At 42.7% G+C, this 22,085-nt stretch overlaps 1 protein-coding gene across 3 annotated transcripts in view; it reads left to right on the plus strand.

Annotated features, from left to right (window-relative positions):
• Positions 1-21,323, plus strand: part of mcu (mitochondrial calcium uniporter) — a 57,941-nt gene extending 36,618 nt beyond the window's left edge. For all 3 annotated transcript variants that reach the window (XM_085181978.1, XM_085181980.1, XM_085181977.1), the window contains 7 exons: positions 12,967-13,030; positions 15,802-15,972; positions 16,079-16,183; positions 16,455-16,615; positions 16,944-17,147; positions 17,998-18,114; positions 18,321-21,323. In XM_085181978.1, the coding sequence (XP_085038104.1) occupies positions 12,967-13,030; positions 15,802-15,972; positions 16,079-16,183; positions 16,455-16,615; positions 16,944-17,147; positions 17,998-18,114; positions 18,321-18,401 (903 nt within the window). In that variant the 3' untranslated portion in view covers positions 18,402-21,323. The remainder of the gene's footprint in view (positions 1-12,966; positions 13,031-15,801; positions 15,973-16,078; positions 16,184-16,454; positions 16,616-16,943; positions 17,148-17,997; positions 18,115-18,320) is intronic.
• Positions 21,324-22,085: the final 762 nt, after the last annotated feature.

Consider the following 22,085-nt stretch of genomic DNA (forward strand, 5'->3'; position numbering starts at 1 on the left):
GCAGACAAGCTTGACAGGGGCATTCGGTGTATCGCGCTAGCATGAAGCATTCACAAAGGTCACGATTGTGAATGCTTCATGCATTCAGAAGAAGTCTGAACACAGACAGAGAAATGAGCTCCGCCTAGTTTTTTCAGTGTCCACGTCATCGTAACTCCTCAGCCATTTTGAGCTAAAGAGAAAAGTCAAATGGTTCTTGAATGATGAGAATTATTTTATAACCCCAAAAAGTAAGTCCAGGTGATGGCCATGGGTCATGCTATGCTGTAAGTTCCAAAAGTATAGTTTTTAGCCCAGGGTATTGTCATTATGCTGTCAGGAAGGGGGGCAGCTCGGACGCCTAACTTCGTGAACACGATAACTAATCTACTAGTAGACGGAGGGTTCGCACTGGCAGCCGACATTATTTTACTGCTGTGTGACACAAATTTGTTAAAACTCACTTCTTGAAATGTACTTCAAAATGTACCTTTTCCAGAAGTGGAAGTGCTGCTTCACTTCTGTGTATTATACTCTCAGTGAGGGGAGTGTAATAACTATTATTCTTTTACCATTCATGCATGTAAAAAGGTAAGCAGTACACAGGGTTGTTCCTGGTTCAGAAGGGGGTGAGTGTGCATATAAGGCTTATATGAAAAAAATCTGTGCATTTTTCTAATAACTCTTATTTATTTTTTATTTATTTTTATGTTTGAGGTATTGAAACCTCATCAAAACCTCATCAGATTGTAATTCAAAGATTTCACTGCAGATTTTCTTTCATTTTTAAGCCTTTTCTCAAACCTAGATATCTGTCACCTCAAGTCGTAGCAGTGATACCCCCGTCTGGGTCATTCAGACAGAGAGCATTAAACTCCTCGTTGTCTGATTTTAAGGAGAAGCTAAGGAAGGCACAGAAGAGGCATAATGTGTTACACACCCTCTCTAGGCCTAGCAGAAGGCCGTGGTGAAAGTGGAAACTGACACCAAACACGTTGGCCAGAGGACCAGTTAGGCACACGGGCTGTAAAGATAACCCGCCTTGATTACGCTTACACTTGGAAAAACAGCATCGCAGTTAGAAAACACTGAGGTCAAAAAATGAAAGGACTTGTAACAGCAAATGCCCACATGAGGTGAGCTGTGTGTTTCTGTGCCGCAGCTCCTTCAGAAGTGTCTGCTCCAATCTGTGTCTGATTGGCATTCGTGAGCTCAGTTCGCTGGCTTATGTGCATGCAATATGTCCACGCGGACCACAGCTAAATAAAACCTCAGGCAGACTTGCTGACCGATCCAAGAAGCAAAAATATTTCTGTGAATTCTGTTGTCCAGACTTTTGTGGACTATTCCCCTGATAATGCAAGATGGTTAATAGTACTAGCTGAACAGTGAGATGACTAAGACCAAGCATTGATATTCTTGGCATTTTTAGAGAACCCTGTTTTTGCCGGGTGAGCTTTAATCGTTTGGCGTCCGAGTCATATTCAAGGCATGGGCACAGTCACAGAGGGGAGAGCCTGTCAAAGTTCCTCAAAAGAAGCACTCCCAGGCTCGGCTCCATAAATAACTGATGCTGCTTGAAGAGGAGTTCATATTGGTCTGTGACAGACCGGGCGTTGCCCTCAGTGTGAGCTTGCATGATCACAGAGAGCAGAGTCACAGGACTCTCAGGTCAACTCTAAACTAGGGCTGCCACGATTAGTCGACTTGTCACGATTACGTCAACGATCGTCGACGACTGATTTAATAGTCGACGCGTCGTTTGAAGCTTTGTAAGATCCCAAAAGACGCAGGAATAAGTGGTAGGATTTAAGAGTGTAATAATGGACTGAAACAGAAGATGGCAGCACTGCATGTACAAGGATGCCAGCTGCCGTTAAACCCTGAAGAAGAAAAAGCTGTGTCCCAGAATTCATAGTGCGGCCCAGCCATTGACTGTAGAAAACAGTCAATGGGCCCAGCTCAGTTTCCAACAATGGCGGCAGCTACTTAGTTTTAATACTACTCCTATTATCTTTCTGGGTCACAAAATAAACGTTTAACATATTTTCAGGCAAGACTGTAACTGTGTAAATCTCAAATATCTGCTCAGTTTATCAAGACACCACATATTTTCAAAAAGCGCTCCGACGTTTTCGGAGACGTCTGTTACCCACCAGCTCGATAGCTAGCCGGGGGCAAGGCTCACTAGAGCCCGTGAGAACACCGGACTCCTGGCAAATCGTTTTCAAACCCACCGCCTCAGGTTAAACATGATATATAAGTCACTTAGATAACTTAAAAATGTTATTGTTTGGCTTTTTTCAGTATTCTATTTGTTCCTGAGTAAATCGGTTTGGCTGAGATTAAAGTTATAGTTTTTACACAGCTGAATAAACGTCAAGCAGACAACTGATTATCAGAAGTGTGAGATGCTCGAGAATATACTCCGGTGTCCCGTTATATTTTAGATAGCAAGGAGCAGACAGCTGAGTTTATTAAACTCCACTGAGACAATCTGCAAATGTCATTAAAATTTAATAAACTATCATCTTGTCTTTATTTTTAGTTAGCACATACCTTAAACACTTAGCTGTAAGCTAATGATAGTTATATAAGAGCAGATGCATGCTGGTGCAATAAGCTGTACATTTTACATCCAATGGATGCATGATCTGATTAGTCAACTAATCGCAAAAATAATCGGTGACTAGTCGACTATCAAAATAATCGTTTGTGGCAGCCCTACTCTAAACCCATGGAATATTGGTGAAACAGGCACAGCTCTAGTTGTTTCTTAACCATTTATGGTAATCGCACCTCTCTAATAATGTGTTGCAAATCCTTCAATGGGTCACCAAATGAAGAAAGAAACTGCATTGTTTATATAACGGGAGATAAATTATATAATTTGTTGTGCTGTAAATTCTATAATTACCCTCCTCTTTCATCTTTGGGCCCTGCATTCTGGCCATGTGGATGGTTTCAGTGCGAGCAGGCTAGCTCACTGGTCTGCCCTATTAATCAAACAATGATGCAAATTTCTCTGAGAAGAAAGACCAGAAACTCCCAGTCAGGATTAATAGCCACCTGGCTGCCTTGGAAATTTAAATTTGACATTTTCATTGTTGAGCTTTACTTCATGTTTTGTCTCAGCTGACGTTTTTAATTAGTCCCTCAACTGAAAAGCCTGATGAAAGCTTTGCATTTTCTTTACCCTTTTAAATACTCACATCTTTGGAGTTGAGGATGGATGCTGCTAAAAAGCATTCATATAACAGGAGTATGGATCAGCTTAGATTTAGGGAGGAAGAACCGCGCCTACGTGTTTCACGATTCAAGATTTTCTGCTTTTGTGCCGAGCTGTGCTGCTCATTCACTTTGAATATGTTGCTGTGATCTGCTGCTTACGTTTAAAGTCGAGGACTTTTCGAGCACCAGTCCTGACGAAACGAGATGGTTGCGTGTGCAGTCCAGCATGTTGTGAGACGTTACCCAGCTCTATATGAATAAAGCTGGGAAAAGAAAGCTAGCTTAGGTTAGCCTGGTTAGGTTCCCTTGTAAGTGAAAGGTTGTTGTTATGACAATCGCACCAGCAAAGATACCCATGCCCATCTCAGACATATCCTCATGCATCTTCAAGGCCACCTGTACATTTGAATCCTCCCCAAGGACAGTTACCAACAGTTATTTTCATTTCTGATAAATCTAATGATTAGTTAGGCACCTACTTGAGTGCACAGGACAGTTGGGAGAAAGAGACATAAGACAAAGATACAGATAGTGAATGTCATGGTCTGATATTTTACATGTATTAACAATAGAAAGCCTACAATAGTGGTGCTATGCGAATCAATGGTCAGCGACTAGTGCTGCAGCTGTCTATGTGTCACCTATGTCTTGGAGGATAATAAGATGTTGCCTTTATGCCTGTCAAAATTTCTTTTGCAGAAGTGTCATGTATTTTTAGATTCGGTTATAACTCCAAAGAAGTAACTATCAGGACTCCATTGTGAATAAATGTCCCTAAATACACTTTGATATCAAGGAAAGAAAATGCTGCTCTTAATTTTCTGCAGGATCAAAATGATCCAAACTTCCTGTTTGAATAATACATCAATGGGTACAAAGCAAACAGGACGTTTGGCTAAAGTAAATATAGGCCAAAAACGATCTCAAGCTGTAGGCCATGGTGTAGCTTACTACATTCACTTAACTGCTGGACAATCCCTTACAGCATTATTGTAACTCTTTCATTTAGTCTGAAAAACAGTACTGTTACTGTGTGTGTGCAAGATATCCAGAAAGGCTTAACAACCTGGAATATAAAGCTTTATGACCTTAATGTTCAACCAAGTAAACATGTTTACGGGTATTATGAGTCTCAAGGTAGAAAGTTTGCGTATTTTACCGTTAGCGGAAACAGAACTTGACGGTCAGATTTTGGAAGCCAGGCAAAAGATAAAACAGCAGAAGGGTAAAGTGGAGCATCTTGTGCCTCTAAGCATCAGTGATGAGAGATAAATTGGTGGTGACCTAGTACTAATGCGTGCTCTGAACATGATATATTATTCAGTGTGGGTTTTGATATATGTGACCATGAACTCTTAAACCTAGAGGGGAATTTTTTTTGCCACAGAAAATTGTGTCTGTGCCTTCTTAGTGGACCATTTACAGTCACATAAAAGTGCATCCCATGGAAACTGCCTTTTGGCACATGTGGACACGCAAACACTTTAAAACATACTTTGAAAAGTGTTTTGCACTCGTCTCTTCGACGTTGCCCTACTGCAAATTTTAAACACTCTCTCATCTAGATTTCCTTCAGTTGTTTCAAGATGTTTTACAGTTTCTTTGCATGTACTGCCCATTTTAAACTCGCCAAATATGAGCCATAACATAAGCCTCCATTTCATCCTTCATTAGCTATAGTGTGGTCATTTGATCAGATCATTGTCCTTTTAAAACATCCGCCTTACGCTCAGCTTCTAGCCTGAAGTCAGTTACTGCAAGCTGCTCAGTCACTGAGACAGGGACATGGAAGCAGCTCCAAAATAAAAACACTCGACTTCACTGCACCACACATTTCTGCTGTTACATCTCTGTCTTTGATTTGTCTGTACAGTGATGAATAAAGGCTTTGCTTGTTCCTGCCTGCTCATTGGCAAAAGGCACTTTTACTCTGTTTGTTTGGAGATCAAATTGCACAATCCCTTTCTGATCACTGATCAACAAATCCACGCGTTACCTGCAGATCCTGTGATGACACGTTGGGATTTTTGGCTTTTTTTTGGTATCAGCTTTACTAAGTTCCCTAATACTTTAAGTGATGCTGGAGTCTTTACATCATCAGATCTTTGTCTTCTCCACCTTGGAAGTAGGTGCCAGAAAAATTTGTTGCCATCTTTTTTTTGTTTGGTGTCAGACAGTGCTGCTGTAGGGTTAAATAGGGTTAAAAAACTGTGGCAAATTGGTAGTTAATTGAAAACAAGGGCAATTTTAGGTGATTGTAAATGTATTTAAATGTGCTTTTATTATATGGAAAAATCTTTTCACATCCCTTCCTCGATGCATGGCCATCCAGAACCTTTTCTTTTCTTAGAGAGTAGGTTTCATCTGTCACTCTGTAAAGACAGTCTAATATTTGGGCTCTAATCTGGAACCCCTGATTGAAGTTTTATGGATTTGAAGGTTTGATAAATGCTGTGGTATTCTTAGCTCATCCACAGATTGAGTCCCCCCCCCCTTTGTGTCAGCTTTTTTATTTGAACACTTTGGAAACTAATGAATGCTTAGATATGATACAATACAAAAAAATATGATAAAAGTTCCACATATTCCATAAAGTCGTCCTGTATGACAGATTATTTAGTAGATAGACTTTGGCACAAACTTGGGGACGATGTCGCAGTTTCTTCTGTGCCCAAAGCAGCAGCCGTAGGAACAATTAGTGTGGTAGCCACAGAGGAGCATTGTGCAGTCTTGGAGAGAACAAATGAGAGCTACTTTATTTCTCAATTCAAAACAACCGTTTTACCCATCTATAATTAATGCGCCTAGAAACTGGGTAATGCCAGTGCAAAGTGTAGCTCTGCTCGCAGAGGGGTCCTATAACGGTGGAAAGTGTGTACAGATAAGAAAAATACTCCCAACGCCGCTGGTGATGGGAGGAGGAAATTTGGGAAGATAATAAGAACTGAGCATTGCTTACTCAGCGGCATCGATCGGCGCGTGTGGTACGTGTAACGTGAAGGAGCTACAGACCTCCACCTTTCCACACTCTTGAGGTTTAATCGATGCTGTTAAGGTCACCGGTGAGATCAGGGCCAGTGTGTAAACTGTGTGTAGGCAAAACTGGATTTGCATACTCTCAATTATTTCTAAGAGAAGAAAAATAAAGCTAGAGGGGGCGAGATAAAAAAAGATGAAAACAACAAAGAAAAAAGTTCCACCTACTAGTCTGAAACAGCATATTGAGAGGAAAAGTATTGTGTGACTAAAATTAACACTGACACAAGCAGCTAGTGCCATATGGTGCATGAACCATCAAAGAGGGTCTCGGTGTGCCGTCGCACTGACCACACGCACATGGATGTGTGTGCAAGCACTAATTTCTGCATACTCTCAAATGTGAGTCCAAGAACAGTGCCGGTCCTTCTCGTCGGGATCGAATCCTTTGAGGAGCACCGCTGTGGAGCACAATAGCTGAAAGCTGTTGTCTTCCAAGTAGAGGCGTGAAAGCCTGCACTGCTGTTTAATAATGCATCAGGTTCTAGTGTTGTTGGTCTCAGGGAGGGGAGGATGGGTGGGGGGTGATAGGGGTATGACGGTCAAACTGGGCCCGCACGTCAACAATCTGATTCATTCACTTCTGAGATGTTATCTCGTGGATTAAGCGGGCCATGAGCTGGAATTAATTATCCAAAGCATGTTCAAGTCCTTTAAGGCAGTTTATTGAAATGGAATGAGCAATTAAGCCGGAATTATTTATGTCTTGCTGTAACTATCTTGGAGGGGTTTGATGTTTGGATATCCTAATCAGGGGAGGGTTGCTTTCACTATCAACCCTGCATTGCAGTGCAGGGATCTGATCAGCACGGGCTTTTGTGGGGCACACTCTGCTCTGACACGGTTTCCCTGTCGGCGTGCGAGTCGCGATTACTTAATACCGAGGCGTTCAAGAATGCGACTGCCGATTTCATATCTGTTAATGGCTTTCACTGGGCGAGGAACACTGCCGAGAGAAAAGGCAGTGTTTTCCTTTGTTACATAAGCTCGTCTGTGCTGAGGCTGGAAAAAATGCCGGTGATTGCTGTCACACTGTTCTCAAATCCGCTTCCTTCTGTAGCAATTGCTGAGTGGCCACCTTATCGAGGTGTATGTGTTCTTTCGTATTTCTGAGGGGTGGGACGGTTCGCTTGTGTGCCCACAGTGATTTGCGAGAGCCTTGGAAGGGGCACAGCTGTGCTTTTCAACTTGTTAGGCTCAAAGTGGAGAAATCTGGGCTTCAAGGGGCCGAGCGGATGAGATCTTGCCCTTAGGGCAGAACATAGAAAGTAGACGTAGCATGAGATGGCTTTTTTTTTCTGTTCTGTTTATTGTTGTTCACTTCAAGAATAAATCAATAATTTGATAATAAACTGATGAGGATTTTTCTGGATTTGCTACGTTAATGATGCCTCTGGGCTCTGCAAAAGACATTCTCGTTAGTAGACACTCCGTAATTAATGAGTTGATAAATTAAAGACCCATTCATGTCAGTTCACCTTAAGTTTAACTTTATGGCTCATTGTGTGGAAAAATGCTTTATTTTATCACTTTAAATGGCTTCATTTTGTTCGTTTTGACTAAAAATGCTTTCATCTAAACAGTGAATATAGAAATTCATAGAAAAATTGTCCTTTTACATAATTGAGTCGATATTTAATTACTTGTTTGAGAATATAAGGCATTCTTCACATTCCTGGGATTGAGCGGAAGAAAGGGGTTTCAGCTGTTCCAGTCAGCAGTCTCTTAATATGCTATAAAAGAGTAATAAAACCAGAAACACGAGGTTCAGAAAAGACTCGGAAATCTTAACGGTGATCGTTGTGCACAGACATTCCTTCTAGCAGGTGATAGATAGGTGGTAGATGTGGTGGATTTTCAATTTAATACCTCGTAAACCTCATTTGCCTTCTCTGAGATTCCACCTGGGAGCGGCCCTGTAAGGCTGAATCAGCATGGGTGACGCTGCTTTTTGCTTGTGATATATTGCAAACTGGTGGCACATTCGTCCCTGTTTTAAGTGTTGAACATTTCGGGTGCACCTCTTAGACACGATGCGTTCACTGCCAACCCCCTGCATGCCCTGACCTGTCTCTTCAATGTGCAATGTGCACATTCTCATTTAGCAAACAGTAGTGCAAAAGTCTTGAGCCACCCTTCATTTCTTGATATTTTACTTCCAAGGAGCCAGACTTTCCTGTCAGTGTTCTTGAACAACAGTTCTGAATGTATTCAAACTTTTTCTTTGGACAACATGTTTTATTTTTTGTTTTTTGTTTTTGCACTCTTTTTTTAAATTCAGTTCTTGTACCTGACCATCTTTATTTTTCTTTCTAACTCCAACAAATAACTTTTTTTTTCAATTTCTTTAGCAAATCTACAAAAAATGCCAAAAAAAATGGCATAGTTTGACAGGAATTAAATAATATTTTTGCACCAGCAAAATGATTTCTAAAGAACTATTAGTTGAAAACTTGGCATATCTAAGGATGTTAAACATTTTGAGGAAACTGGACAAGTGGAGGACAAATGAAGTGACAGGCTTAAAAGCTGTCTACAGCACATGAACCCAAAGTCCTGTATTTAAGAAATAGAATAAAAATCCAGCAAAGACCTGACAGAGGGCCTGAGAGATGCATCTGGCCCTTCAATTGCTCCATCTACTGCTCACCAAAGCCTCATCAGAAATGGTCACTGATCACTGTTTGGAAGAGCGGTTTTTAAGAAGCCATTTTTAAGGGAAATTGTGAGGAACAATATACTAAACACACTGCCAAGAAAAACACAATCAGTGGACTATTATTCCTGACGACTACTTAAAGAAATTACAAGCAAGCTTTGCTAAGAAAGTGCAGACTGCTGAAAAGTAAGGGTGGTCATACCAAATACTGACTTTCAAGCTTGTAAGAGTTTCAAGCTTGTATGCTTACACATTTCAGTGAATCCCTGCATCTTTTTCCCATTTTCCTAACATAATATAAAGAAATAAGGAGTAGCGTAAGACTCTTGCACATCACTGTGCAGTGACCTCCTACAAACTTCAGCTTCTCAGGAATCAGATCTTCATCTCGCCTTGACCCTCGTCTATCAGAATGATAGAATGATTACTGCAAAATTGAACTGTGTGTTCTGATTCTGTGCTGGTAAAAATGGACATAAATAAGGACATGTCTGATATGCAGGCATAAAATTAAAAAAACAAAAGGTCATTTCAGTGTGTATGCTCAATGAAGCCCAGGATGAATCTATTCTTTATACTGAATCGACATGGGTGCTACGAATGTGCCCACGTTATCTGCTCTGTAGCCACAACCCAGGACAGCACATTACCACATAGATGGATGCAGTCATTGTGCAGATAAATGGCAGAGGTTTCCACTCCTCCAGAAGTGCACCGTGAAATGGGAATTATGTCACCAACATTATTCCTCAGCGCCGGTGTCTGTAACACATTTGCACGCAGGCTCACACAGGCACACTTTGCAGCTGTGCTCGGGAGCTGGTGATTTCCCCGCGGTGTGTCTGGAGTTAAAATGATGTGTTTGCAAGGATGAAGAGGTTTTTAAAATGCAGTGTCATCTTGGGTTTAGATTCGGTTGCAATAGCAATGCTTAAACAAAAGAAGTGCTGCCCACACATCTAAGCTACTGCTGTGGTTTTCCAACCGGGGTTGAAGTAGCTGAGTTCATCTGGTGGGGCTGTGGGTAAAAATGTCGAGTACTGCCACAGAAGTAGCACGCTGTGTACACAGTAGTCAGTTACCAAATGTAGCATAACCAGATTTCTTTATATCAAACTAAAAATAGCCCTGTTTCTTTTTTTTCCCTGGCATGAACAAAACCATCAGTGAGTAGTGTGAACCCACCCTCAGAGCAGCTCAGCTAGCAGCTTATGAATTTGTATAGCTGCGCCGGAGGAGGAGGAGGAAGCTAATAAATCTTGCAAATTTCTCCAAATGCATCACCTGACCTGAACTAAAAACAAGAACATCATTATGCTGCTGGAATCAAACACAACTAACATAGCGGAGGGATGATATCGATGTAGCAGCGATGCATGTAGTAACCCGTGCACCCGCCCTCCTCCATCCTGAAGCCTGGCGCTTGTATGTGAGGTTGTTCTCTGTGAGGATGATTTATCTTCGCTGCAGATCGGTTTCATGCCTCTTCACTGTTGCTGTGTAATATGAGAACTCTTCTACAGGAATTTATTATGTAATCTTCTGGGTCTCTGTTTGCTTGCTGTGAATTTAGTACACTCAAAATGTACACGTGCACATATGGACTGTGGTAAAAAGCAGCAGTGGTTAGAGCATGGTGCTGATGAGAGTTGAAGGAGATCAGAACCTGCACATCACAATTCTGTGTGAGTCGGACAGAGATGGAGGCGGTTAGGGAGGGAGGGTGAATTCAAGGGGCAACCCCCCTTTCTAGACGAGGGATTCCTTTACTGCAGTGATCAGCAGTACTCCCCCCATCCCTCCCCTCTCGTGCTCCTCTCACTCATAGCTTTTCTCTTTCCGTCTCCCTCCCTCCCTCCCTCCCTCGTCTTCCTTCTCTTTCTTACCGCCATCCCTGCCAAACATACACACTCCACGGTCACGTTTCGGGTGGGGAGGGACTGTCTGCTGCAGGGTACAGTATATGCAGCACATGGTCTGAAACGCAAGCGCGCTTGTGACTCGCACGTTTTTACTCCAGCCTCCATTTATCTCCATCGCTCCCCCGCCACCCCTCCATTTATCCTCACGTTCATTCTCCCCGTCTCTCCACACCTCTTTCCCCCTCTCTCGCGGCCCGTCTGCCCATCTCCTCAGCCCGTTTTTCTTTGTCTCTCCCCCTCTCCCTTCACCGCGTGTGACATTGATTCCAAGGTTGCTGTGCTGTTGACTGCTGCTACGCTGTTAAATATTGCAGGCAGCGTTTCAGTGGCCGCGTGCCGAGGGGAGTGGAGGCGCGGGAGCTTTGCTCAGTCGCTGCAACTGCAACTACCGCTGACAAACAGGCTGGTGAACAGACGGGTGGACACACACACACACACACACACGGCCACCTGCAAGCACACAGAGGTATATCCACGCATACATGTCACTCCACAGATCGACGTGCACGCGTGCCAGTGCCGTATTTTCATATGTTTGTGATGGCGCTTTGTGCCAGCGGGTGCGTGGGCTGGTGATGACGCTGTTGTGGGTATCTCCGTGAAATCTTCCTGGCTTTCGAATAGCTGAAGTTAATGAATGAGCAAAGCAGTGCTGGAATGCTCTCTGCAGACTGTGCAGTTATTCCAGATGAGCCAAAAGCCCTTTCTCAGCATGTCATCTGATCAGAAACCTAATCACTGTTTGGGCTCTACTTGGTGCTTGGCAATTGGTATTCTCATTTAGGACACACGCACTTACGCACGCACGCACGCACACACACACACACACACACACACACACACAGAGGAGGTTCTGCAGTGCTGCAGTGCTGGCATTTACTCTCACACCATCTCCATCCTTTATCCAGATCAACATCATTCTGTGCATTTGATTGATTGGCAGTCGCAGTCACTGATTGACAGCAAGCCTGGGTTTGAGTTTCTGTGTCTCAGTTTGGTGGTCGGATTACAGTCAGCTTCCTTTGAAGAGGCCCAACTGCTCACAGAATTATTTTTATTTATTTTCTGTCAGTCACAGGAAACCTTTTGACACAGGCCGTCTGTGTCAAACATGAACAACAATGTAAAGCTTTGTAAATACTTAAAGAATCTGTGGGAAAGCCTTATTGCAGACAGACCTGGGATAATTGTGTTGCTGACTAATAATAAAATCAGGCTTTATTATCCGGACCGCTGACTTCTTTTTGCTGCCGTCTTGCTTTTGTCCATTATTAAAAATTATGTTGGTAAACGGAGCATGTTTATCTCGGCTGTACAGAATTAGAAAGGATCTGTTTGCAGTGAAAGTATACGAACACAGATGCACAGATACACGTCTCCTGTGAGATATCTTTTCACTCTGTGACTATCAGTGCAGTTGAGAGAGCTTTGAAGCTCTGCTGTTGTGGTTTGGATCAGTAAGGGTCAGAGAGTGTGGGTGTATCGTAGATCTGATGTTACAAGGCATCAGTACATTGTATACTTGTACACAGTGTATACATTCATATGCAACCCTAAAAGTTGCACAGATCTGGGCCCCCGATGTCAGGGACAGTGCAGAAAACTGAGCATTTTTGTGGTACAGTCACAAGTGGTTTGTCCAGAAGTTATGAGTCCCCAGAGGTGTTTTTTTTGGTTTTGTTTTTTCCTGATGTCTCATCTTCATCTGTTCATTCGTTTTGTTGTTTTTGTTTTTTAAGAACAAGAAGAGCAGCCCGCCTGCCATTTGCCCTGGGCTGGATGATGTAGCGCCGGTAATTTGAAACATATGAACACTCAGAAGTATTTCTGTGACAAGAAAGCCGCAGTTAAATCGGTTAATTTGTCCTACTCGGGCGTGGCTCTTGTCTGCAAATGGGAGCATTTTTAGAAAATGGGAAAGCGGTCCCCGTTGTGTAACACAACACTCTCGGAAATAAACAATTAGAGAAGTAAGCGGCATTGATTAGGGCAGTTTCATATTGCTGGGTGCTGCACGCTGATCTACAGCAGCAGCAGCAGCAGCAGCTGTGGTTGGCTGAAAGAAGCATGCCAGGTGAGAACAAACAGTGAAAAGGCAAAAAGTAATGAGTTTGGTCCACTTTCTCCTCCTGTCTGCAGGTTTGGAGGGGCGCCCCCTCATGGCACGGCCAGAGACTGTTGTGTTCCTCTGCAGCTCCAGAGGGTAAGTATTCCCTTCCTACTGCATCGTTAACCTGACACGCTCACCAGCAAAAATCCAGACGCAGCACTCGTAGCTGTATGAGAGGTTTCCCTTCCTTTTTTTTTTTTTCAAAAAAGGAGAAAACCCCAAACAACAATGCGAGAAATTCTGCATCAGCCGGAGAGTAGAGGCTCATTTGGAGTTAACAGGCAGAAGTCATTAATGTGGAATCAGTCTCGGGGTAGCATCTGCTTGTCTGTGTGAGAGGCGGGAGTGATGGAGAGTGTGAACAGAGGGTGGAAGAGAAAGGGAGCAGCACTGCAGAACAGGCTGAATTCATTTAAAAGCGTGCCTTAATAACTGTAGGATTGTAGTAAAGATAGACACGGGGTCCTTGCACTCTTAATAATGCTCCTGCGATGACAGGATAAACGAGGACAAAGGGAACGTGTGCGGGAGAGGGGGGCACTCGGGGCAAAGTGTCACTGTAATGAAGAAACAGTCTTAAAATGAAACGTCTGAACCTTTAGTGTCTTTTAAATGTGACACCTGGAAAAGAAGCCCGGCTGGCGCTGCCTGTGCCAGCTGAGCGTCCTTCATTTCTTGGTGTGGACCTGGGGAGATATCTGCTGATTCACTGCAGTGGGCCTGTGCAGGAGGCGGAGGTTTTTGGGTGCAGTAGCAACAAGGAGGCTCGGATCATATCTCCTATGGGCTCGCAGCCCCCTTGCCTTGATTCATGTGTCTGTCTTTAGAGGCCCCTCAGCATGATAATGGTATAAGCTGCACAGGCTCATTACAACAGTAGTTTGGTTATGGACCAATAGAGCCATATTACAGGCTTATATTAGCAGAGAGTGCCAGTGAGCCGAGTGTGGGCTCAGCTGTTTGGGACAAAAGTGATGGAAGAAAAAAGCAGGGTGTACAGATGGCACCGAAAACGCACAGAATCCTAAACTTGAACTCAGTCCCAGGTACACTAAGTGATTCCATCTTTTTCTCGGCTATGGAAAGTTAAAAAATTTCAAAGAATGAATAAACTACGGTGTTTACCTCGAGGCCTTTTAATTCAGCCTCACCACACGCGCATGATTTAGAAGTCTTTCAGGCTTTTATGTGGGAATAAGAAACATCAATAGTTGGCTTCAAAGAATCATCGGCAGTCCTGTCAGGAACAGGTTCGCAATGTTAAGGCTGTATTGATTCTCCAGAACAGATGGCCTGAATAGGGCTTATTTTGGCAAACCGCAGCGAGCAGTGTATGTCTTTAAGTAGCTACTAGTCCTGTGTTGATTACTGACAAATGGTAGATGTGCTAAACCAAAAATTAGGTACTAAGAGTAATACGATTTTTTTGACAGCAATGCCATTATCTATTGTGCATAGACTCAATTATTAATGCAGCTCTCAGTACAACTATTTTACTATCTTATGTCAAGAATTGAATAAAAAAAAGATTTTCATTGACATGCCGTCATTGTTGATGGTTACAACCAAGTTTGGATGCATGCATTTACAATAACTTGGAAATGATCGTTAATTGGAACCAGTTATCGAATTCCATTCCTAATCACAACTTGGTCAACACACACGTCCAGTCAAAGCATGCTGTCTGTGGGAACCCACCCCTACACTGCCTCCGAATTCGTACCAGATAATTTCAGCCAATAAATACCTGTTGATGAATTACATTGACTGCAGCGTCTTATTGGATACGTTAAATGGAGCCAGTGTTCCAATATGGCAAGATCTGTTAATGTTTAATGAACGGTCACTGAGTTTTATGTTTAGTGTTGTGATGCGCCCAGTTAGGGCTACTGTGACGCCCTTCCGGATAACCACAGTCCAGTGAGCAGTTAGACAAAATGCTCTTGTTAGATAATCTTTTTTTCCAAGGTTTCTATGTCCATATATTGGACCAGTTGTTTAAGTTTTGTTGCAGTGCACTTAAGTTAATTAGATACTTAGTATCAGAACTCTGACTCCATACCACTACTTTGCTGGGCAAACTGTTTAATGCCAATATATCAATCAGGCCACAGATGGTATCATCTAGATGTTTTGTAGTGAGCCATGCAAAGTAAATCAAGAATAACTAGACTCCTGCTTCTCATTAACGCTTCTTAGCCTTTCTGTAACCTCATTTTATAACCACAGTTCCAAAGGAGTTGGGACACAGATGCAAATCTCATGAAACCATATTTTTATTCACAATACGCCATAGAATCATATCAAATGTCTTGAAAAAATTCGAATGGGAGCAACAAAACCCTGGAAAGGTAAGTAGTACTAAAAGAAACAGCTGGAGGAGCGTTCTTCAGCTAATTAGCAACAGGTCAGTAACATGATTGGGCATAAACAGAGCATCTCAGAGATGCTGAGTTTCTCAGAAGAGGTTAATGAGTCCTTAAAAAAACTGCACCTACAAATTTCAGAATAATTTTCCTCAGCGTGAAATTGCGATATCTCATCATCTGCAGTATATAATATCATTAAAAGATTCATCCTGCATCTCTGATGATATGTGGGAGTTAGTGCTTGCACATCTGGAAATGCACCATGAATGCTCAAAGGTATACACAGGTTTTAGAGGAGCATGTGCTCCAATCCGGGGAAGATCTTGTTTAATTCAGCAAGATGATGCTAAACTGCATACATACTGTAAATCATTGCATTCTGTTTTTACTTCCATTTTACTCAGCATCCTAATTTTTTTGGCATTGAGGTTGTGCAAGATTACTGCTTTTGTGACGTTCGACCCGTCCCTGTTTTCTTCCTCGCGACCCCTACAGAGGTGACGGTGGTGTATCAGAACGGGCTGCCGGTGATCTCAGTCAGTTTGCCGTCCAGACGAGAGCGCTGTCAGTTCACCCTCAAGCCTCTCAGCGACTGTGTGGGAGTTTTCCTCCAACAGCTCCAGGCAGAGGACAGAGGCATCGACCGGGTCGCCATCTACTCCATGGGTATGCTCACACACACAAGTGAACAAAACCTCATAACCTTTAGTTCCAGTACCTTTTTGTTGCGTAAGCCCTCTCTTATTTCCTCCCCATTTCTCTTTCTCTTCAGATGGGGCGAGGGTTGCCTCCTCCACAGGAATAGACATCCTGCTGCTGGATGATTTCAAGCTCGTTATTAACGACACCACACACCTCGTGCGGCCACCGAGGAGAGGTGAGAACCGGCAAAGCCTCTGCTGTTCATTGTTAGGCAGATTTCAATCATGGCGTGTAACACTGCGATGTGGGTGTGGCAGGTGTTTTGGGGGTTGCAGTGATCATGGTGATAGGTGCTTTAGCATAATAAGAAGCACAACCACTGAAGCCTGAAATTCTTATGTCTGAATTCTGCCTTAGGGGGCGTCACCAATAAGAGGAAGTCAGGATTTTATTGCCAGCATGTGGGAAGCCTGTTTATTGATTTGCATTTGTGTGCTTAACTTCAGAGCTGTTGCCCCACGAGGAGGCGGAAAAGTTGAACGATGTCAAGTTTCTGGTGCAGCAGCTCTATACCACGCTGCGCATCGACGAGCACCAACTTAGCAAAGAGCGTCAGCTAATTGGACGACTGGAGGACCTGAACTCACAACTCCGCCCCCTAGAGAAGGTCTAACTCTCTTAACGTGTTTTGGAGTGCTGTAATATTGAAATTTGTGCTGCTACAAGACTATTAATCTTCACCACAACATCAGGGAACTTGAAATTAAGTGACCTGCATGCTTTTATTTAATTTTTTCATGGGAGACAAGAAGCTGTTATGTAACTAGTATAGCATATCACCCCAGTCACAATTCACACGACATGGCTAATATAACTAAAATGTTGTTATTCAGTTGTTACTTGTGTACTGAAGGGAATTACTGACCTAATGGAAAGTAGTTTTATGTGCTCCGCTTGTGAACGCATGTGCGGTTTCTGTATTATCTCCTGTGCAGGTGAAGGAGGAGTTGAATAAGAAGGCAGAGCGACGCACCACTTGGGTGTTGTGGGGTGGCATGGCGTATATGGCAACCCAGTTTGGTATCTTGGCCAGGCTAACCTGGTGGGAGTACTCCTGGGATATCATGGAGCCGGTCACCTACTTCATCACTTACGGCACTGCAATGGCCATGTATGCCTACTTCGTTCTAACACGTCAGGTAAGACCACAGTCTTCAAACTTGGATAAAGATGTAAAGGCCTTAACAAGGTGTGAACATGAAAGCTATCACATGATCTAAGCATCCATGTTGGAGATTCATACTGGTGGAAAACCAGGAGAAATCTGTTTAGCAACCTAAAAATGGTTTGAATGCTGCAAAGCAGTGGATTAAATCTGAAAATCAGAGTGAAGGCATGAAGCGAATGGAGTGCCTTGGATGTGTTTCTCTTTTTTCTCGATCTATGGAAATGCCATCCAAAGACAAACTCAAACAGATGTAATAGGCATTCAGGCAGTGTTCCTATTAAATATTTTTACATTCTGTTAACCACTGAAGTCACTTATAATAGAAAAAAGTTAAGCTTTGATAGAACCTGATCAAATATGTGGATTTACTCCTTTTCCCTGCTGATTTGTTTTGTTAATTAACAATCATGCACTGGTGCCTGACAAAAAGCATGGAAATAGATTAGATCTATTCATATTATTGTATTGAAAGCCTTTTTTATAGTCTCCACACTTGTTGTGTTTTTTGTGCTTTCGCTGTACCAAAAAGTGTGACTCATTGTAGGCCAGTTATGCCGAAAATCTGTTAAGAACCACCCAGGAAATCATCACACTTGTGAAATTTAATGGATTTTTAAAAACCGTTTTAAAGCCTGGTGACATCGTCGCCCTTCAGAAATGTGTTCAGCATTCATAAAATTACCATAAATTTTTAAATCCAAGGACATGGAGCCAATTTGATGTTGGCTTTCTCACTCCTATTGAAATGAGTAGGTGGAAGGTTTCTGATAAACTGGGTCCTCTTACACACAGCTCTGACTGCGTGTCTCTGTAACCTGCAGGAGTACGTTTATCCCGACGCCAGAGACAGGCAGTATCTGCTGTTCTTCCACAAGGGGGTGAAAAGGACACGCTTCGACATTGCAAAGTACAACAAGCTGAAGGATGATATCGCTGAGGTATAGTTGCTCGGTTGAAAGCTGGGTGTTTTGTAATGTAAAACCAGTGCTGCAGTCGCACTGGGGATTCACACATTTTGCAGTTCAGCTCTCGGATTTGTTGTGCCACGGGATACATGCGGATTTGTACCACCCCGCCACATTTTATTTATTTATTTGAATTTTCACTTCCCTCATCTTCCTCTCTCACTTTCCATCCTCTTCAGGTGGAGTTAGATCTGAAGCGTCTACGGGACCCGCTCCAGCTCCAGCTCCCGATTCAGCAGCTCACCGACAGCAAAAATTGATGGGAAGAGTGACCTCCCCCTCGCTCAGCTCCTGCAACCCACTTTTTTCCTCTTCTCTTCTGCTGTCCTACACCCTCCTCCCTCTTTCCCATCCATTCCTCTTAGAGTCCCCCATCCCTGCATCCCTCCCGCACCCGATAATCCCATCCCTTTATTCTCTGACGGAGGTTTTTTTTCCTTTTCTTTTTTGGGTTCTTCTTTTTCTTTTTCTTTTCCCGACTGGAACCTCTAGTCGGAATTGCAAGCAAAAACTGCTAAAAGGCGAAAAAAACAGGATGGTGAGAACATCAAGAACTGAAAACGTCTCACAGCTGATGGATGCTGAGGATGATGGAAAAGGAAGATGATGACGATAGCATTAAATTGGCCACTATGGATATGCCTCAAGTCTCCAGAGGGACAGCCGGCAGGTAACTCCAGGGATGAAACGGGAATTACTACACCTGTAGAACACAAGGAACACACAGCGGGGGTAGCTGTGTGTGTGTCTGTGTGTGTTGGCAGGACTTTCAGGCTACCTTGGGACACTGACCTTGGCTGCCCTGCGGGTTACCACGGCGACGCAGTCCTTCTATCTCTAGCGGTCAAACTGTCGACACACACGCCTCCTCTTGGATGGGGCAGGCTGCGAGGACACGTTTACAAGAAATCCCAACCGCAGTCACACCATCGGGAAGACCTTCGTTTTTCCTGTGGCCGACTCCTGCTGCCTCTCCCTCTCGGAGCCGCGCCTCCTCCAGGTGTCGGACAGCTGTCACAGATTGACCTTCGTCAGGAGTCCGTCTCCACTCGCAGGACGCAGGATTGAAAACGCCTCATATCCTCTTCCTGTTTTAACGCCCTGTAGCGGCCCAGCCTGCGCAAGTATGACAGTACTACCGACAACAACATCACTGTGTGTTCTTTTATTCCAAAAAAACAAAAAAACAAAAAGAAAAAAAAATGATAAAAATATTTTGGCACTTTTTATTTTGAAAGCCATAGTATATTTGTTATGGAAAAATATGAATATATATGTATACAATCAAATAAACCAGATGACCAGAGGCTAGTTTTTTCAGTGGGGGGAGGAGCTCTCATACAACAAACCTCTTTTTTTTAAAAATTTTTGGCATCAAACAGCTCATCTTACACCCTCTAAAGATCTCCTGCCATGAAGGAAGCCCACTAACAGTCCAACGCACACTTAGTCGCATACGCACACACACAAAAAGCATCGCCCTATATGCAGTACATACATAAAGCTACCAGTTTTTATGCATTTTCATGGCAAATGCACACTGTATATGCCACAGTAACAGCATTCAGGGTGGATGTAAGGCTCGTTTGCATGGCTGCCAAGGGGATTGGGGGGAATCCAAATACAAGGGCGCTGTTTGATTCTTTAATTATCTGAATGCAGCAATTGCTGTAGAAACGCTTAACATAACGGCAAGGTTGAAATCTTTACCGATCATTGCCTCAGACAAACTTACAAGCATGGTAATACACTTGATGAACTGGCTTCTACAAAAACTTCCTTAATAGCTAGAGGTTTTTAGAAAACTCCCTGCAGCTCAGTAACCGTTGTCTCGCCATCTTGTGGGTTTTTTTTCTTTCTCTTACCAAATAAAATCACAAAATAAAAGCTCCATCCAACAACAAAACAAGTGTCATGGCATTGAAGTCACAGAGGTTTTCTCATTCAGAAACAAATCCAGAGTGTTCTCCTCCCACTGCTGCTGTAATGCCCCTCCCTCCCTGCTCCCTTGATGGCAAGGCGGGGTAGACTGCATGCTGTGGTATGCCCTCAGTAGAAATCTGTGAATGTGTAGGAGCATTATTGCAATTTTGTACTTAATTGGACACCTTTGTTTTGCACATTTGCTAAAGAGTCATCCACATCAAGCTGAAGTCTTATTCAGAGGTTGTACAAGCCATATATTTATGTTGTCCATTTTTATTTAGGGGGGATGGTCATGGAATAAACCTTTGCCAGGTTCACATATAAATTTATGTTCAGGCCGAGGATTGGTGGCCTTTTCTTCCCCCCATAATCATCTCTATAGCTTCTCAAAGCCAGTTATCTTCACTTCTGCAGAGGGGAGGCACGCGTGGACTTCAGCTCCAGATCATCCTGTGCCTGTGTGTGAACAGTTGGCAAAATCCTACTGATGAGATGCTTGTGTTAAAATACAGATTTTATATTAAAATGCATGATTTTAGGGTCAAATCAAAGGTTAGGCCTGCAGATCTCAAGGCAGGATTTTTAGTTGAAACTGTTACCGTGTGTGTGTGTGTGTGTGTGTGTGTTTTACTTCCCAGGGAAAAGGTGCCTTTTGGATCATTAATTATTTAAACTTTTTTGACAATGTAGCAATTTGGTGAACGGCAACATGATACATGATAGGAAAAACTATAAGAAGAGAAAGTTAATCTCTCTTTTTTTTTCCCACGAAGAAGGGTTAAATTTCACTCTGTGGAAGTGGAAATCAATTTTTTGCTGTGTGTGTGTCTGTGTACATGAGTGTTTGTTTGAACCTGCATGTCTAGTGCACGCAGAGCAAAAGTGCACATCACCATATTCATGAGTCCTTTGCTCCTAATTGCTGCTTGTCAATAGCGCTAAAAATCAATTTGGCCCTCATCCCTTTTTACGGCCGTCATCAGCTTTAAATTTGTCTGTCCTGAACACACACACACACACACACACACACACACACACACACACACACACACACACACACACACACACACACACACACACACACACACACAAAGAGAAAATGGTGTTTCCTTGGAGATGTTCTGCAGAAGGTGAGAGTCCTCCCCTCTGCTGTTTCTACACAACAACTCCCTCCATCATCATCATCATCGTCACAGCCTCCTTTTTCTTTTTTCATGCCATCCACCGTTTATTGCCTTTTTTTAAAAACTTTTTTTTTAAAACAATATATCAAATATAGGGAAACTTTATTCTAAAGAGGGTGTTGCATGAATGTATGTTTACATGGGAAATATGTTAAAAAAAATAAATTAAAAAAAGATGATTTATCAAAATAACTGCAAAGATAATTTAAGAACGTTGTTTGTAGAGATTCCTAGTTATAAAGGGCAGCGGGCAGGGTTGCGTCTTTAGAATCTGCCCTGCCAAATCTGATTTAAATCCAGGCCAACCAAATGCTCAAAGCCCATCTTCACCTTGTTTACTCCCTTAAATCCCTTCCCTCAGCTCCCCAATAAATGGGAAAAAACCCACCTATAAAAGAGGTTTTATGACCTCTCGTCTTGGAGTCCAAAGTAAAAGTGGCAGGTGCATTCTCTTAGCTTATTGGGGGCTATCTCCGGTTCGTATCCCTCCTGTTATTCTTTTTCATCAACCCCCAGCCTTTTCTCTTCTCCAAAGTCACATTATTACAATGTTTTGAATTTGTTATGTTCTGAATTTCTTGTTTTGTTTCTTTGTTGTGTGGGTGTGAGCACTTACAATAAGATTTGTTTTAAATGCCTGAAGAATGAAGCAGATTATTGGGTTGAAAATGATCTCGTACTTCACTCTGACCTCTTATTTACTTTTTCTTTTCTCCTGTTGACATGATGCTGTAATGTTGGCAAAAAAAAAACAAAAGAAAAAAAGGAAGGAAAATGTAAAATCCTGTATCATTTATGAAATATGTATAAAAGAGAAATGTAATTCAATTATCA

The sequence above is a fragment of the Neolamprologus multifasciatus genome, chromosome 13 (assembly GCF_963576455.1).
Source record: "Neolamprologus multifasciatus chromosome 13, fNeoMul1.2, whole genome shotgun sequence".
In the NCBI taxonomy this organism is placed as follows: domain Eukaryota; kingdom Metazoa; phylum Chordata; class Actinopteri; order Cichliformes; family Cichlidae; genus Neolamprologus; species Neolamprologus multifasciatus.